Source organism: Plectrocnemia conspersa, unplaced genomic scaffold (genome assembly GCF_051122295.1).
Source record: "Plectrocnemia conspersa isolate PC_06_02 unplaced genomic scaffold, ASM5112229v1 ptg000001l, whole genome shotgun sequence".
NCBI classification, from domain to species: domain Eukaryota; kingdom Metazoa; phylum Arthropoda; class Insecta; order Trichoptera; family Polycentropodidae; genus Plectrocnemia; species Plectrocnemia conspersa.
In genome coordinates, this window is record NW_028277165.1 from 4955543 (window position 1) to 4976216 (window position 20674).

The 20674-nt window shown below is 30.0% G+C and overlaps 1 protein-coding gene across 8 annotated transcripts in view; it reads right to left on the reverse strand.

Moving 5' to 3' along the window:
• LOC148238537 (RNA-binding protein 24-like) overlaps positions 1 to 20674 on the reverse strand; it is a 72753-nt gene that overhangs the window by 7074 nt on the left and 45005 nt on the right. For 4 of the 8 annotated variants that reach the window (XM_088205029.1, XM_088205038.1, XM_088205021.1 and 1 more), the window contains 2 exons: positions 6222 to 6285; positions 3105 to 3165 (listed from right to left, as the gene is read on the reverse strand). In XM_088205029.1, coding sequence (XP_088061155.1) covers positions 3105 to 3106 — 2 coding nt within the window. In that variant the 5' untranslated portion in view covers positions 3107 to 3165; positions 6222 to 6285. The remainder of the gene's footprint in view (positions 1 to 3104; positions 3166 to 6221; positions 6286 to 20674) is intronic. The other 4 variants (XM_088205013.1, XM_088205003.1, XM_088204995.1 and 1 more) reach the window with 1 other exon arrangement.

Consider the following 20674-nt stretch of genomic DNA (forward strand, 5'->3'; position numbering starts at 1 on the left):
CATGCGAACTTGTTCAATTGCGCGTTTCGCGTATCTGACCTTGGATTTGGACAACAAAATTACAAGAGCCAAATGCGACCATTTAATTTATAAGATACATGGCGACTGTGACAATCGTCTACGAGTCAAGATCTCTATATTTACTCTAAAGATCAACTGAAAGCTCGGAAAAACCATCGCTGCGCAGAGAAAGTTTTCGCTACAAATTAACATTACAAATGGTCTGTTTTTGTTCTAAATGTTTCATCAAAGAATGTGTGAAACGAGAATCGTCATATTTAGCGACACTTATCGGTTCAAAGCGAGAGACAAGGACGATTTTTTTTATGTTCTACGATGTTGGGATTTCGTTTATTACACTACTTATTCACTTTAATAATGTAAATTTTACAAACTTAAACAAAATCAGATGACACGTTTTAATACGTCAGATTTATATTATTTGCAAGTTTTTAATTTATCCATAAATAATTTGAGTGCATAGTCATTTTCCAAATTATTTTTCGGCAGAAAGTATTTTATTTCAAATCTGACCAGTATGACTTGTCAGGTTTCTCTAATGCGTCATGATGAGCATAAATAAATTTAAAACTAAATCTATCTATTCTAAAATGGATTCATGCGATTTGGAATTGAACTATTTATTAGATGAAGAAGAAATTGATTTAATACACAATTTGTTTATTGTCTTAAAGTTTTTTGTATGATCATGAAAAATCAAGGAAGAATAAATCATTAATGTGATACATTGAGCAATAAAGGGCTTTGAAATATTGCATTGTATTATTAAAATTGTGCCATTTTTATTCAACATAAAATTAATTTTTATTATTTCACGTCTTTGTGAAATGTTGCGAACGTTGAGAATAGAACGGAGTATTTCTGCCTGAATATTATATCGGTTTGATTCACAGAATGGAATGGTCTGTTCTTTACATTAAAATTGATTAATGACAAGTTTTCATATTTATTCTGTTTTGAAATATATAGTAACTATAAAAGTATTATCCATTAAAGACTACATGCTATATTTATCGAGCTATATACATATAGATACATATGTATAAACTTATCTACTGATAAAAATTAAAAGTAGATATATAATCCATCAAAACACAAAGGACTAGGGGTGGTTTGTAGGGTGTTTCACGCTGATGATGATGGCTATGGACGTAGAAATAACAGGTTTCACTTCGACAGCGTGAAAAAATAAACACTTAGCCACTGTTGTGACACGTTTTTTTGTGGAAGGATAGCTTTAATGATCGGTAAGTTCATACAGAAACGGCTAATGCGTTCTTTGTCCATTTGGGTAAATCGCCTAAATAAAAACAACAGTGCCTTTTCAATTAGAGCTAAGTCGAAATTTTAACCGCTTAGCATACTTACAATATAACAACCCTTGTTTTACGATTCAATTAACGTCGATTGGGTTTCCCCTAACTTCCGGAATGAACGTGTTAAGATCTAGATTCTAGAAAGCATTCGGTCATTTCCTTCAGGAAGTAAGCCTTCCGGTGCCGAATAGGTTAGGGTCTTTAAAAAATATATTTATATTAAAACTGAAGCGTGGCAAATCAGCGATTTGTTCAGCGTTGATAAGATCCAAGGTTTGTTCGATTGCGCGCAATAAAAAAGTTATTGCATTTGCATGATCAAATTTTATAGTTTAATTTCGAGCCTTAAAAAAAGCCATAAACTCGGTCAGATAAAGAAAAGTGTGTTAACGGCGCTGTGTATATATATTTATGAATATAATATGGATGAAAATATTTCTCGAGTGCAAAAAAATCTCTCACTTCAGCTGTGATGATTTGGCAAAAAGTGATTCGATCGTTAAAACCTTTTAAATGTGGGTGATTTTTCTTGTATTCATCTATAAAAAATATACATTTAAATCAAACGTGCAGTTAATAATCCATTAAATATGATGATTTCTTAAATTCACATTTTTGCATGTATTATTAGCGAAAATCATGCTCGGCTACGAATTATCTAATTTTAATGGTCAAAATAATATTAACATATCTGCACAAGTCAAATTCACTAAATAATGGAAAAATCATTAAAATAAAATAAGCTGAGGATTTTTTTAGATAAAATTGTTATTGGTACAGGCAGTACATATCGATCTAATTTATATTGTGTAAATAAAATGCTCGATTTAATTTATTATTGACGAGTCATTCATACTTCGCATGAGAGAAAAATTATATAAATAAGAATGTCCACAGCACCCCGCCACCAAAAAATAAAAATAAAATAAAAAAATAATAATAAAAATAAAATAAAAAATAAAACAAAATAACACAATCTGATCTCACTGTTTGCGCAGCGGCGAATCTTAATCTTTCATTCATCTCACCGAATTAATTTGAAAATATTAAATATAAAATATGAAGAAGAGGCTTCACAATATACGACATCTATTTTACAACCATGCCTAAAAAGTATTAGCTTTTATATTATATATAGTTTAGAAGTGATTCTGTTTTTTTTTCTGTTTATAGTTTATACAGATATAATGAGTTTTTTTTTTTGGAATATTTACAATCTAATAAATTGTTAATTATTATACAACGTGTTAACACATTGCCGCTTCAGTGATTCCACCACCGCACCATTTTTTTTTAAATTTATTTTTTATATAAAAATGAGTAAAACAACATCAGAATCTGCAGCAAACATCCGGGTGAAAAAAAAACATTTAATTGCCTAGTTTTAAAGGTTATGAGGAAACGCGCACAGAAACCACATGACAGTGATGTTAACAAAAGCACTGGGATATGGTGAGCGTTGCCTTTTCAAATCCAATGGGCGATAATGCTTTTAGATATTCAATTTATAAAAAATATTGTATATTCTAAATTAAATAAATTAACTTATCGCCCATAAAATTTGTTATTTTAAAATAAAATAAAAATATAAAAATAGTTTTAATAAAATAAATCACGATAAAATCAATGGTCAAAAATAATTAAAAAAAACTAAATGGAAACAAAAATAAAATAAAATAAAAAAAAACAAATCAATCCCACTCTCACGCTTTTTAATGTTTATATAAAAATATATATATATAAAAATTATATTGTTAATGTTTTTACATTTTTCTATCGTGTTGCTACGTTGCGTTTGGCGGCCATATTTTGTCAGCCATATGCTCGTCTGCAATAAAATCGCAAAAGAGCTCTCTGAATATTGTATGTTCGGTGATTATTATGGTCGTGTGGGCAGAGGAGACGAGAGTGGGCGGCGACAATCAAACAGTAGCTCGCCCAGACGTCTCTCAGTGCCCCCCAAATAAATTATAATTAATATTTTTTTAAAACAAAAAACGTGCGTGTGGACTTTAAAAAGGACACTATTTGAGTTTAAAAATTGTACGGTTGAAATAGTGACAGTATTTTTTACGATGCAGAAATAGGTCGTTCAATACAAGCGATTGTATATTTTTATATCTCTGTAAAAAAATCATAAAATAATGAATAGATAAGAAAAACGTTTTATTTAATATTTTTTATATACTAGGTTTTACTATTTACAAGGTGGATACGAAAGTAATATCTGTATTTTATCGTAGTATTTTAAAAAAGCATTTTAAGTTATTCCAGCAAAAAAATATAAAATAATTATTTGCAAGATTGACAAAGTGATAAAGACATAAGTATTAGTCTTGAAATAAAAACACTCCTCCCTTTCTTTGATTTTATATACATATACATATGTATACGTTTTTCTATTTAAAACATTACGTAGAATTTTAAATGTATATATTATATTACCATCTGTTGATTAAAGATTAAATCTTTATCATTTTCGCACGATGTTTTTACAAGCCGAAGCATTAAAATGAGCACTCGGAAACGCGTGAACGGACTGATCGCGAAGTTTCGCTATCACGCGTGAACGGACCGTAATGTGTTAATACGGCATACTTGTTATTGAGAACATTGGGAGGCAGCTCCCAATAAATATATGTTTATATGGTGGGAGTGAAGGGGATCGCGCGTTGCGTGTTGAATTTGTCTTTCACGATTGTAAAGAATCAGTAAATTTTTAAAACCTATCTGGCTAAACTTTGTCGCAATGCTAAATTATTCCTTATTTTGTAATGATCTAGAGATGTGATTTAGCTTATATTTTTTTCTTATGTTTGTACTACTGTCTGTGATGCGTATATTGGACGCGTATTTGACGGTCAAAGACGCATTTTATCACGCTTGACAATTTTTTTATTTCAAAAATGATGGCACTAAGAATTTGCATTCATTTTTGCGTTAAAGTGGATTGAAGAAGTATAAATATCAGAGAATACCTTTGGCAGAAAGGTTTATGAATTATGCATAGTTTCCATGAAACATGTGAAGATATCGTAGATGGATGATAAAGGACGCTGTTCTTAATAATCGCAGATTCAATATTAGGAAAAATGCGTAAGAAGTTGCTATCTGCCAAAACAACTTTTACTAAAATTTAGATTGCGAAGCGAGAACAATCAAATTTGCTTTAAAACTTTCAAAATTCCTAAGCAAATCGTTGGTGATTTAAAATTATTCCTACTCGTTAAAACAGTATAGTTAAAACATCAAAACAAAGGTCCGATCGTGTCATTAGAAGCCTCATGAATAATCAATACCAAAAAAGCACGTCAAATTCGATTGAATATTAAGGTTTTTCTAACTCAATAAGTAAATAAGCGATGCAAACCAAAGAAAGCGACCAGATTTTTAGACAAGAACTTTGGATTTTGAAAGACAAACGCATCGGTTCATTGTTTTCCTTAATCATAACGGTATGGTTAAGTCGTTGACGATTTAGAATTGTTTTAAATTTTTAAAATATATGACTAATCATGGGTTTATGATTATAAATTCGAAACAAAGGTCCAAGCACCATGAAAAACCATGACCAAAAAAGGCACGTCAAATACGATCGAATATTAAGGTTCTCTTAGCTGTGTTTTTTGATCATAACAGTACAAGTTACTATGATTTACATGAAATAATCTGAAGAATTGTGAATTTTTACACGATAACAAACCGACTCAAATTTTCCTAATAATTCGTGATTTCTTTGGCCAATAACAACATCGTTGTGATGCCGCTGCCACCGTATCCATCGGATATGATCCCCTGCTACTTATTACTGTTCTCAGACATTAAAAAAAAATTATACAACGAACATAGAATACAGAGGCAAAATTTCCGATTGTGATGAATACTATTCCACGAAAGTTTTGCGGTTTTGAAGAAAGGCTAGTATAAGTGAATTACATCAAATAAGACAATGTATTGAATAATAAATTATTACTTTCTGATACAAATAAAAAAATTGTAGTACTCTTAATACCTCATATGACATATTAGACTACAAAACGAATATCCTTCAACATATATTATTATTTTTACAAATAAATTAAAAAAATATATAATATGGTAAATTTTTAAGTGGAGCTGTTTAGCTTTGAATAAATATTTTGTATAATTAGGTTATTAGACAATTATTTTTAAGAAAATCATGAATTTAAAAAATATTTTTTTTGAAAAAATATTTATAAATTGAAAAAATAGCATTAGATATTTTATATACAATTAAAGACTATCTATCAAATATATTCGTTAAACGTACTTATTTTAATAAAAATTTAAATGAGGTTTTTTTACATTTAAAATTTAATATTATAGATGGATAGACATCTTCTGGCGAATTGTATTATATTTATAATTGTAATAATTATTATTAAATTAATATAAAATATCTTTTTTTTATTTAAAATATTATTTTTAAAAACAGATATTACTTTTTTTTGTATCCACCCTGCACATTTAATATTAAATATTATAAATTGACCTAGAAGATTTGTCACGTCACGCATGCCTATGACACGTCAATTCCGACGCGCATGTTTTTCTGCATTTCGTACTAAATAAATCGCATGGTTGATAATGACGACCTCAGCAACACCACAGCTCGCGACTCACCTGGTCGCCAATGTGACCTCATTCTGCGCGACACCTAAAAGTTTTGTGTGCACAAGTGTTTTAAACTCATCGTGCTTTGTTTCTTTGAAAAAAAAATAGAATTTGGTACTCTAATACCATATTTTAAAGAGTCGTGGTAAAGTCAAATATTGTACTCTTTGCCCAACTTAGGGATATGTTAAAAACTTAATTAAGTTATTATAGTTAAATACTACTTAGGTATTTGTGATTATTACTAACCCGTATTGGCTCGGTAGGACCGTTGGATAACCCGTTGTTCTAATACCAGTGGCGAATGGAAAACCTGAAACAAAAAAAAAACATAAAATAAGAATTGCAGTGGTGAAACTATATGGCACAAGTATATTTATAAATATATTTTTCTGAATCTAAATCATCGAATATTAGTTAAACCTTTCAATTGAATAATAATTTTTCACATATTATTAATACAGTAAAATCTGTAAATTTCACAGCTTCGAATAAAAAACGCTTAATGGGTTATTAAAATGTCTTCAAGGGACAATGGTAATTATATTTAGAAGGTATTTCATCTCCGGCGTGCCCTGGCGGTCAGTCAAATCGACAATTGTATGACGGATCGGTTCACCTGGCCGATGGACAATTAGTGTAATTTTTGGAAGTAGATCAAAGGATAGTCGCGTCTCATCGCAGTAAACAGTCGACATTATAATTATAGACATTTTAGAAATGAAATCTAGCGCATGTGTTATTATTACATTCTAAATATATCATTGTATTCTACAAAACTCGAGGATATCGTCTCTTAGGAAGAGTGGCAGTAAATATATTAATAACACACTATGTTCAACATTTAATTATAATACATTATTTTTTGTTGCATTCTCGCACAGTTTGGACCTTGAAGCTTATACTTTGTTTGATATTTTATAAATAAAAGTCATGTAGCAATATTTAACCTATTTACAAACAGTGATATATAATTAAAATTGGCATGTCACACTTTTTATTATCGTACCACATTGTGATTACTTGATTGATGTGAATTTAATACTTTTTATATAATGATAAAATAAACGCATATTCCAAAAAAAACATATAATCGTTTTCAATTGATTTTTACTTAGAACTAGGTATGTGACCTCCTACCTAGGCTGTCGCGAGTAACAGCCGCAGTCAGATAAACCGGCGCAAAAATTGTTGTATACAGACTTTTCAGGCGTTACTTAAAAAAAATCGTAATGGTGATATTATCCATGAAAATTATGCCAATGAAAAACTTCTGCTGATGATGAAAAAAGTTTAAAAAATATTAACTTAAATTAAAGATAATCCGCAATTGCAGTATATTTTTTCTGTTTCTTCTGCAACCTTTTAGCGACATTAAATGCATTTAGAAAGTTGTAAAAAAATGGCAAATGGATACCGCACGAAATGACTGAAAGGCGAAAACTGAAAAGTTTTTCTTCATAAGTTTTCAGAAATAATAGGAAATCATTATTAAAGAGAATCGTTATCTGCAAGACTTGGTGGTAAATTAATTATTTACGATAACCGAAATGCACAAAAATAGTATTTATTTATCGATCGTAACTTTAACCAGGCGAAATTACATAAAACATCTGATTTTGATAAGCAGAGTTTGATTGATATTATTTATAATAAAAGCTAATATATCGTATTTTGCCAATTAAAGGGTTAAAGTTGTGTGTTACATAAAATAATAATATTAAAAACAAACAACCAAAGCAATTCACTTTTCGAATTTAATTGTTACCACGAGTTGAATATTATCAAAATGAGACAGGTCTATTAAAACTAGTTTTATTTGCAAATATGTTACATGAATGTACTTATACATATATGTATAAGTACATACATACATACATGAAAGACCTCAATACATATTTTATTTTAAAGGACGTTCCGCTTTGATCTTTTGGGCAACACATAAATAAAGTATGTATAATGTAGGGATTTTCAACCACCTACACAATTAGTTACAATTCAGTGGTTACCATAAAGATCACTTGAACAACGAAAAGAGAAATCTCTTACATTACAAAACTTTAGTACGTATTGAAAACAACCGATAAAAGTTGTTTTAACGACGCCACTGATTTTTATCAAAATAAAACAGGTCATTTTAATTTACAAATATATTGTAAATACATACATATATGAAACGATTCATTATATATATTATACATAACCATTTATAAATTATTACAGGACATTCCGCTACAAATTTTCGGGCAACGACTTAATAAAATAATGATAAAGTTATGTATGTATGTATAATATAGGGTGAGTCACAAATTAGAGGTTACCGTAACGATCACTTGAACAGCGAAAAGATAAATCTTATATAAGTAAGAAAGTTTATACGTATCAAAGCACATCACAACTTTTGTTTTGGAAGCTCTCGTTGTGATGTGTTTTGTGATGAAGAGCCAAATATTATTACTTATTATTCAGCACTTATTTTATGGTACAAATGAAAGCAAAAAGTGCAACGACTTATAAAGCATAATGAACGAGTTTCACTATCTGTCGGTCGATACTTAAAATATGATATTGTGGCATATTGTAAAAGTCAGTTGAACGCTAACGTGCGATAAACGAACGAGGCCATCTCTTTGAGCAATATTGCACGCAATCCGTTAAGTGACGTTTGCATAATTCCCGGTGAAATTTAACGCCTCCTGGACGCAAACAATGTAACGAATTTAAACCGCGCGATAATATTACTGCTCTGACCGGAGACAAATGGCTTGTGCCCGGACTCATTTCTGGACGGACAGGAATAGAACTCTTCCCGGTGTTATTTGTTATCTGCGCGAAAGTCTCTTAAATGTCTAACGTCCAAAACCTCAGCTGTCGGCTATTTATTTGTTGCAGCAGCTGCTATGGACATCCAGTTTTCGGTCGATGTGTGAATGAGAAACAGTGACGGTCTTTCAACTATATCATTGTAGAATACGTATCAAAATACACAATATATAACTCAAAAGTGATACAAGAAAGAATAGATTTTCAGGAATTATATAGGTTTACTGTAAATATCAGTTAAGTTGTTTAAAAATGTCAAAAAATAAAGCATTTTTAAATGAAGACAACGACCGGCGTCGCCTCGACCGCCGATCTCTTTCATAACATTCAATAAATTGCAACGGCATAATCTGTGTCTAATTTTCACCCGTCACTATTCGCCGCCGAACGTGTACTGCATTAGACAAAATAAATAAAACGTGGACGCGAATGTGTTAAGAAATTTTATTGGCTCATCAGAAAATTAGATCGACCAATCAGCGCGATTTGATCTTGAGGAGTTTAATTAATCGAAGAGAGATCCACATAATTCACGTTGACAACTACAGGATGGTTATGGTGTAATGCATGATTATTATTAATATGATTTATTTAATATATGCTCGTAAAAATAAAACTGTAATTCTGTTACAGTTTCATACGTGATTTATGAAAATTCTTTATATAAAAAATATTATAGGTCAATAAAAGTCAGTCAAATCGCGCATGCGCATTATAATAATAATATATATCAGACAGGTGTTTTTTTTGATAAGCAATCGATATATTACATCTTTGGCTCAAATGCTTTTTTGTGTTCGCAGCCAAATGGCCCGTCAAAACACTGACAATGGCAATGGTCCGATTGTAACGATTCGATTGATGGCAATTAGCTGATTAAATTAGAACTATTGAATTGGCGAGAATATGCTATGTGTCTCTAACGAATTTGTGTTTACATATTTGTGTAATCTGACAGAAGTGGACGCAGTCGTATACTATGCGAGTAATGCATTGTAGACAAAATGAAAACATCAACTTAGCATTCGGATTATTATTGTGCCGCGTGCAAACGCAGCGAGCAGGTGATCGAGATCGTAAATTTTCTTGATAGAAGCATATAGAGACAGGACCGGATTAAGTACTAAGATTTATGCATTAAATAGGGATAAAATTGTTATTATTTGTACACTAAGATGGGAAAATATTTCTTTTATTGTGTACATATAAATCGTCTATCGTATGTAGAAGACATACGATAGACGATGTATATGTAACAGTTACAGTAAAAAGGTCTTATATTATTTTGATTCTCACTGCCTTTTATTTGCAAATATTTTAGTCAATTGAGTGCATTTCTTTTTTTAAGACATGATTTATGAATATATCTAGGGTACGAAAAGTGATGTTTATGAAAAAGAATATAAAATATAAATATAAATAAAAAATATTCGCACGAGTTACTTTTAAATGTCCAAATATTATTAAAAACTATTTAACACATTTATAAACATTTTTATTTTTTATGAATTATAGTTTTAAAGCAAAAATGTTGATTATTATATATTATATATAATCCATTAGCGTGATATTAGTTCTTTTTCTCTATATTATTTTTTGAGACAAAAATTGTATTATTTAAAGGTACCAAATTAAGACTTTAGCACTCTATTTTTTTGAAAAAAAATATCAAAAATATTTATTTGATACTAAATGATAAAACGAAAAACTAAAATTACGTCACTAAAACATTTCATAATTATTTATTATAAATACTATGGTTATACCGAAATTATTAAATGTTCACTAAATATATAAAATTAAATACACGCAAAAATACTTGTTTTGATTTAAAAAAATATTTATTAATTTATCATGTGTTTTTGTGAGAAAAAAAAAACATTTTTCACTGTCAAATATTTCAAAAAAATTATTAAATTATTATGTTGTTTAATATTTAGTTAACATTAATAAATTTAGTTATTTTAGTGATAAATAATATAATAGAGTAACAGCAGGTAAATATCTAAAAAAAAACACTAAAATATGGTGTATTTTTTATTTAATTCTAATTTTTTGGTAACGGATATTTTTAAGGCATATTCAAATTTGATAAGCAGTTAAACACAAGCCTAATTTAAATAGCATATAGGCTACTATTAAACGCCCAAATCTGTCAATATGTTCTAAAATAAAAATATGTTCTACTCAAATATATCCAAAACATTGACTATAGGCATTTTAATATACATATGTTTCTAAAAAATAAAATCATTAATAAATAATTTACATTATGTTACTTAAATGTCAAATAAGTTACTTTTAAACGCATAAAGCATTAAGTATGATAGGGGGGCGCCCCGGGCGGCACTTGCTTGGGGGCGGCATATTCTCAATACATTAAAATATATATCCACGAATTGCAAGAGCCAAACAATAACTAATTAATTATTTTTAAGAAATGCTGATTTTATGACCCTGCAAAAATCTGTATGGGGGGGATTTTAAGGATTGCCCCGGACAGCACATACCCTAGCTACGCCACTAATTATGGGCTACTTATATGTAAAAAAAATCGTAATTTTTTTATAATATGGTAATACTACATAATATTATAAAAAATTGTATAAGCTACTTTTAAATATATAAATCACTAATTATGGACTACTTTTAAATGTCACATTCACAAACATTGAAATATATTTTTATAAATTAAAAAATTATAACAACAAAAAACTTTGGTATATTGACAATAACTATCGGATTTTTAAGTGTCTTTTCTACATTCATAAATAATACATATTTTTGTAATAAATACAATTAATAAATATTATATAGGCTTAAAACAGTCACTATTTTTAAGACTTAATTCATAAATAAATAATGTATGTTAGCAAAAATATTTTTAATGAAAAAATAAGAACTTAACATTATTATTTTTGAGTGGTACATTTACAAACATCTTTAAATATATTTTTATGAATTAAAAAATACATAAAAAAATCTTTATGACATTATCTAAATGCATATTTTTAGTACATTCTATCCATTTATAAATATTTCATATTAAAAATTAAAAATTGTTACTCAAATATTATTTAGATTACTTTTCATATGTGCTACTTAAAAATGTCATATTTAAATCAAGAACTATAATATATATTTATTACTTTTAAATGTCTCATTCAGAAAAACACATATTTTTCCTCTGGAATGTTTAGGCATTTAAAATAAATTTGGTTAAGTCTTGATGATTTTTCTATTGACTTGTTATACACATGTTCATATATAGAATTTCTTCTTTATTCAGAAACGTCTCTTGTTTAGCATTGAAATTATTATAAGTAAAAGAGCCAAAACTTGTTTATTCGCCCTCTTCAGAAAGCACGAAAATAGTACCAAAGGACGGAACATGTGTGAAAACGTGGCGCCTCGCAAAACACCAAAACTTAATTGCTCCATCAATATTTACAGCTTTGTTTAAGGTTATAAAGGGTGTTTTAAAATTAACGCAAGATTTGAATTTGCCGTCATTTGTGCAGTAAATGTTGGCAACCCTGAAAAAAAATTTACAGCTGAGATTTTAAGGTTAGTAAAAATAGAGCGTTACACGATACAACAACGTGTTTTCATTATTGAACAATATCTGGAAAATAATGAAAGTTTGGCGGTCGCAATTCGATAATGTAATACAAAATATGAGACGCTAATTAAGTCGTTCAAATGTCAATATCGAAGCAGTGCTGGTGAAAATCCCGGAACATCAATTCGGCGTTGTGGACAAGAATTGCAAATTTCAAGAAGCTCTTTACAGCGTATACTCACAAAAGATCCGTCTTTCCATGCTTACAAAATTCAATTAACACAACAACTGAAGCCTAATGAGTTCGTTCGTTAATTTTGGGACACCCTATAGATGCTATTAACGTTAACTCACAATACACAAAGTAGTGGCAGTACAACAATACAAAAACCGTTTAAGCGCTCGCGCTAGCCGCGAAAAACAATATTGGCCAGTGGCCAAACTAAAGAGCATCTCCGGTTTTATCTTACGAGTGATTTTCTTATTAGTTTCCGCCAGATGATAAACGAAAAAAAGGAATAAGAAATAAAACTGGCCGGGAATGCTTGTCCTCTTCTTCACGACGGGTTAAATGACACGTCGGATCTGTCCCCCGGTGAGGTTATTTCTGTACCTCGGCGGGCACAAATCACCAGCAGCAAGAGACCGAGAAAATAGAAAGAGAACGACAGAGGAAGAAGCGACAGAATTGCTACTGCTACTGTCCAGAAGAAGTTGACAAAGATTTTTGTTCTTTATCTTGTTTATTTATACATTTGTTTGGAGATGTGCGACGGGACGATGAAAACACGCGGGATTTAAATCAGAAATAAATATAGAGATTGACGTCAATGATTGACTACTAGATATTTATTTTATTAGACTATCGTGTTTTACAATCAATAGTGTGACGCCTAAAACCGTTTCAGTTTTATTTCGCGTTAATGCGAACGAGCAACCTTGCTCATAGAGCGGAGCTTGCGGGGATATGAAATAACATTACAGAACCATAATATTTTAATTTTATTATATTTATATATATCTTATATTTAAAGCCATTGAATAATTGTATTAGCTATAATTATTTTTAAAAAATCATTACTTTAAATTAAATATTTTTTAATTCACGTTTGATAACGTTATTGTTTCATGCATTTTTTCAACATGAACAATTATTGCACATAATCATTGGTGCCTTAATTGCGTTCGTTAATAATTGATATCGGTCGTCCGAGTCCGCACCAGGGCCGCATTGGGCGCGTGTTTCAGATTGCATTCGCCGATACTACACATCGGAAAATCGACCGTTCTTTTGTGTGGACAAAAGTGAAGTCCAGCCAGACAAGGGACATGGCGTGACATAGTCATTTCATACTATTACACACACAGCAGCAGAACTGGCTATATACATGTATATACTACATACATTAAATTTAATTGGTATGAAAATCATAAATTAATCATCGGATGCCAATTTTACTATATATGTAAATTTACCGATCAATATGTCGTTTATATTTTGACAATACTTATTCAAATACTCTAGAGACACATTTCCGTTTATAATCAATAGCCCAATCTACTTGAACATTGTTTATTTAAATTGTATTTTTCTGCGTCTAGATTGGGACTTTTGGCCTAACCAGCCTAAAGGATATTAAATGTTTTTATAGACTAGAGAGTACAAATATTCGTTATTTTTAACTAATCGAATATCAAATAATAAATGATAAAATATTCGATTTTAATCATCAATGAAAATGAGCCACTTGCTGTGGTTGAAGATGATGCATCTCAATCTACGCGTGAATTAACAGCAATATTTAACGTTATTTTTACAACAGTATTAAACCATTTAAAATTAATCGACAAGGTGAAAAAGTGCCGCATAAAATAAATTAACTGTTAGATGTCCTGGAGAAAGGTTGACGATCTCTTATCAGTGTGCGTGCATCGAATGTCCAGATCGTCTGGAAGCTTGAGTTAATTTATTGTGGATCGGAGTTGACCACTGTTTTGACCCAAAATCTATTGATTGAAGTAGAAAGGCTCTTTAGTTGGCAAAAAAGCGTCCAGATTTAGATTATTGTAGAATGGGAGAAGATTAAATCTTGCCTGTTTTTTCCTTTCTGTCACCACACAAAGGCGAACTATTTCAAAATCGTATTGTAAAATTTGATAAAAAAATAGGATATGTATCGAAATCGCAAGAGTTTGGTACAATATTAGGATAAAAATGAAGTGGCGAAACTAAGTTTGAAAGTAGAAAAACGCCATAAAAATGCTGGTTTTATCTATTTTGTTCAATCGATTACAATCCGCAACTAATTGGAACTTGCAATTGAGCAGCCTCTTGCAAAATAAAGCTTAAAAAGTCTGTCACCCACCGTATTTATCAGATCTATACCACCAATTTTAGATTAATTTTTGGTTTGTATTGATTACCAATTTTTTAATTTAATAATAATATTTACCTCAAATATTTTTAATTTTTAACAATAAATTCCACACCACTGACGAGTATCGCGATTAAAATTCAATATAATTAATTTCGAGCGCAACATACACGTGTATTTCCATTACAGTTTTAATCTCATAGTGCAGTCACGTGGATATGTAATTACGAATCACTAATGATGCTCGCCGATTACATGATTCAACCCATATATAAAAGGGGGATGATCGAGCGTGATTTAACGTTACCGTTAAAAACGTATCGTGTAGACTAAAATTTCTATTCACATTGTCACGCTTTCAGTGAAATAAATTTGTGCAATGCCATATAGTGATGCGATGCGATATCGATCTGAATTCTTCGAAACGGATGTATATAAAATGGGATAATAGAGAATGTTTTATTATGTATTTACACATGTAAGAAGTGCGTGTTTCTCGCATGCGTTCACATACCAATCCTGGCTATCTCTGGAAATAAATCATTCATGGAAAATATTGACCGGTTAGGGTTTTGAAGGTACGAGTATATAATGTGGCGCGTGAATAAAGTAGATGTCCGAAATTGTGGATTGGACTCGAAAAAGCTTCATGCACGCAGACGTGTATTATTTAGAAGATAATAACGTAGTCAATTATTTAAAAGAAAAAAGGTAAATAAAATTATTTATTTGATTTTTTTTGTTATTTATAATTAAATTACTGCATACTAATCTGAATTTTTATATTTCATAATAAAAAGATCAGATAGATGAGATTATTAAATAAAATATTAATGAACCGCTTGAAAATAATAAATATAGTTGTGACGCGTGAGAATAATAATATTGTATTTTATGAAATCAAATAGTATGTTTTTATATTAAAATCGATTATCAATATTAAATTAAATATTTTTTTGCATATACAATGTATGTAGATATCTATAAACATTAGTAAAATAGTGCATGTAGCTATGTATAGTCAGATAATGCAGTAAAAATTATACAATGACTCTAACAAAAGCTGTGCATGATATCAACTATATAATTACAACAATAGATTATCTCTATTATAATTTACATGAAAGGAATTATTTATAGCACATCATTTTTTCTATTTTTAACCCCTTCATCGCGGCTGATATTTTTGCGTACCATTAAAAAATTGTGTGGTACCTATTCATGCCATATTTAAAACAATATTATGGTTCAATTAATTCAAGTTATTTACAGTCTTAAATTATACTAAATGATCATATTATTAGACTAAAATATCTATGACACCTATAGGTGCCCAATGAGTAGTGGCGATTTTCTTTATGACTTCTATAGAAGTCATCCGCGGTGAAAGGGTTAAAATCCATAATTATAAATATTGTAGCAAAAAAATGTTCTATATATTATAATGTTAATAAAGGGTTAATCTATGTTTAAAATCAATATCTAATTAATCATATAATCGTAATAATAATAATAATATGATATATTTTGTTTAATATTAAACTTGAAATTAACTGTATAAATTAAGATATTCAAATATAAATGCTTCATATAAATTACGAGGAATTTCATATTAAAAATATGATTATTATTCGCAAAGAAACACAATAAATTTGTATTGCCGTACATGTACGGCGGTCGATCTTTTACTGTTTTGAGATACCCCAGATAGTTATCCCATATATAACTAATAATAAATAATAAAATATATTTATATATATGATTTATACAGGGAATAATACAAATAAATTAACATAATAAATGGTAGTTTATAGTTATTTTATAAAAAATACTGAAAGCCTCTATATTTATAAAAAAATATCTGCAAAAGCCAAATAATATATAATAAATACGGAAAATCAATTTTTAAAAAAATATTAAACAAATTATTAAAAAGCACAAATACAAAAAAGTAGTAAATTAAATCAAACTTGAAAGTCAGTGTATTTTTCTATAATTTCTAAATAATTATGAAAAAATACGTAAAATTAACTAACTACTCAAAGGGTTAAGAACACTCAACTTACATATATTTTTAAATGATTTAAGAGTTAAAATATTTTTACTTGGTTTATAAATTAAATACAAACAACCATACGAGCAACATCTCGATAAAGCTGACAGTTTTAAAAAAAACATATTTAGGTTCTCAATAAGTTTAGCACAAGATAAATTAAAGATATTTTATTTAACCCTTAATAGCCGAAATTTTATGTATACAATAAATTGCCGTATCATTAAAAAAAGAATAAGATACTTTTTAATGGGTTGTAGATATTTGTTTCTGCAGTAAATATCATCTTTCTTAAACATATAATATGTTTTTGGTATTGTCGGTCGTATGTAATAAGTGATCGTGTGTCACATATTTTTAACCCTTTTAGTGCCAAGCAAAATTAGGCGATGTATGCTAAGAATGCTAAGCATTTTTTGGCATATTATAAATATATATCAAAAAAAATATTTGTGATTTTTTTGTGTGAACTTAAATTTATTATAGGAACAAAATTAAATCTAGTTTATATATGAAAGTAAATACCCAAGAAATATCGAAAAAAATTGTTTTATAATTTTATAAAAAAAAATACAATACTAGAAACGGACACCAGCGTCTTTATGGCATGCAAACGGTTAAATGCTCTTTCAAGGAAGCTTAGATGAATATTTAAGCAAATTGAGAGTCAATCGCATTAGTATCATAAAGTTAAACGCATCGTCCGATAATTACAAAGTATATTTCAGTCTGTGGGGGCTTCAAACGCATACTTAAATAATTTAGAGGGGATCCTAATGTCCCTTTTGCACAAATTAAAAGAAAAACAAACTCGTCTCAGAAGTAATGCAATAAAACAATGGAAGAGAGATCACGCCTGGGACCAAACAATTGTTAATATTTGACAACCTATTTGCACATATGTCCCGATTCGTTAATCACTCGTAAGTACCATAAAAACTATTATATGAGCAAAATAGAATGCGTTCTATCCTGCTTAGAAAATACATTGTACTTCTACCCTTTGTTAATGATGGCCGGAGTTGCCATCTGGCCGTTTTATTTTTAAGGCGTATCCAATAAACGATGCAATTGGCCCGCCAACATCCTCATCTGCGATTCGTCAGAGCTTTGAACGTTTTGAAGTCACAGCACGAGACACATACACGGATAGTTCAGCACAATTACAAGAACAGATCACAATCGACCATAATTCAACTCGACACTCCAGCGAAGACTCTCTGACTTTCAAGAACTACTATTGAAACCCAACCACTTGATAGCGGCATCTACAACTCAATATGTGGGAATTCTTACATGTTTATAAAAAAAAACAACAGCTATTCTATCGTCTATTTTGGCTGCAAAGTCATACCCTTCTGTTCTTAAATGTTTTTTCTAGATGAGTTTCGAATTTTATAAAGAAAAGAGTTTGAGGAGTTTATGTAGTAATTAATAGCTTTCGAAAGTCTGCATGGCTATTATGCAATTCTGTGTGTTTTGATGATCTCAAATGCTTATTTTGTAGGCCAAACTATTCTCGCTTGCATATTTCTAATGATATATACTAAATCAAAGTATTAATATTGAATATAAAACCCACTTTATGCATCCACCCCTATCACAGGTGGTTTTGACATGCGTCTCAATTCTCGGAAACACTTTCGTGACCCAAGTCTCGAGCACCTTTCCCACACTAGAGCTTTCCGATTTTCACTTGTGTGCATACACTAAATGTATCGATTGTCTTTCGATACGGCGACAGAGGACAGTAAGGTCACCTGTGGTGATTCACCGGCGGACTCCATTGCGGCAATCCACGTCCCATTAAAGCCATTTCTGGGTCAATCATTCGCATGCGACCACCAACACTATCTGACCCACGATCTCATCACTGCCAATACTGACACACACACACATGAAAAAAACATTAAATAAATAAAACAAACATCAGAAAAGCCCAAACAATGTATGACCGATGTGCATAATTTACTATCCATGACCCAATGTGTGTGCGATGTTCGTATGATATGAATTTGTATATGCCTACATAAAAAAATGATTTGTTATAAACATAAAAAATATATGATTTAGATAATATCTCTACTGAAAAATACATAATTTGTATATAATCGTGGGGAAGTGCCTGGCAATTTTTGTTCTGTTTTTTCTGCATTTTGTGATTTATGAGTTTTGAAGTGATATTTGATTATTTTATTTCGGGCGGCGCTGATAAAAGTAGCCCGACATTGCTATTATCTAGATAAAATGCTTAATAACTCATATTTTTATAGACATTAACATAAAATATTACTAACGAGCTCGGCTTTAAAAATATTTTTGTTTTGCTATACATATTTATAACGCATATGTCGTTGAAATTTCAATCGTTTCGTCGCTGGCACTTTACAAACCGACGACTTGAATTGTGGAAAACGCGTTGAAAGATATTGTGTGGAATCTTCAGTCTTACCTACATTTGTAGGAATTTATATTTTTAATTTAGGCCCTAGAGCATTTAATGGCATTGCAAGGGGATAAGATGTATCATAATAAGCTAACGAAAGGATATCGACGCCTTTTAAAAATTCATCGATTTAAAGTGTGCCAGCGCCAGAACGGTTGATATTTCAACGTCATATTTTTTTTTGCTTTAATTTCAAGAATGTCTAGAACATGTTTTTGCTGATAAAATTGTATTAATAACACCATAACTGTAGAACTATATATACTATCTAATTTTATAAAATACAAATACAATTTCGAGCATTTTTTTAAATTAAATTATGTATTTCAAATTACAATATATTTTCCATTGGTAATGATTTTTTAAATATGTGATGAGAAACACATAAATTAATGGGAGATAAGAATGAGCACGGGCAACGGACAGACAACAGACGGATCTGTCCGAGAGTTTTGACAGCACAGATTTGTCCGTCGGACATCCATCTCGGACAAATCCGGCGGACAGATCCGCCCGTGTGTGGCCAGCTATTAAGATAGACTAGCATTTTTTACAATTAATGTGATTACCAATTTCCGACACACTCAGTCAATAATATGCAATAAAATTATTTTCGCTCTTTTAACTTCACTTAATTCGCGTTTTTTTAAATGTTTTTGTAATATTAAAAATTAATTATTACATAAAAAAAATAGAACGACAAATAAAGGAAGAAATCACGCAATTGAACCTAACTGTCACTTAAGCGAGACTGAACAATTTAAGCGGCAATCTGTTTTTAAAACTCAACTGAGCAATTAAAAACGACACATTCCTTTGTATAGTTCTCAGTCAGACTATGCACTTGTAAAGAGTTACACACCATTTTAAGGGGTGCCCCATTACTATGGCCAAGCCTGTATGACATACTATTAGCATTTTATATTTTTTAAATTTAATTATGTAATTTAAATTGAAATATATTTTCCACGGATAATGATTTTTTTAATCGTGTAATGAGAAACATATAAATTAAAAGGAGATAAGATTAAGATCGACTAGTTTTATAAGAAATATTTTAATAATTGTTTTGTTTTTAATATTTATATGATTAATACCAAAATTGAATGGTATATTTATGGTAGAATTCAACCCTTTGAGTAGTTAAATTATACACCTGTGAGTGATTTAATTTTACGTATTTTAGCTTAACATTTGACGAAAAAAAATTAAGAGTTAGAAGCCAGTCTTTAAAATTTAAAGCTGGTTTCACATATAAATCTCCAGACCAGAATTCAATTTGTAAATGGCTACGTATGTATGCTACTATTGTATGAATGCGACTCTTATAATTATTAATACAATTAATAGTACCGAAAATACTACTATTTATGTGGAAAGGATGCGCGATAGACAATGCATTCTACCTGCACATTATACCCAATCAACGGAGTGGCAGTCTGA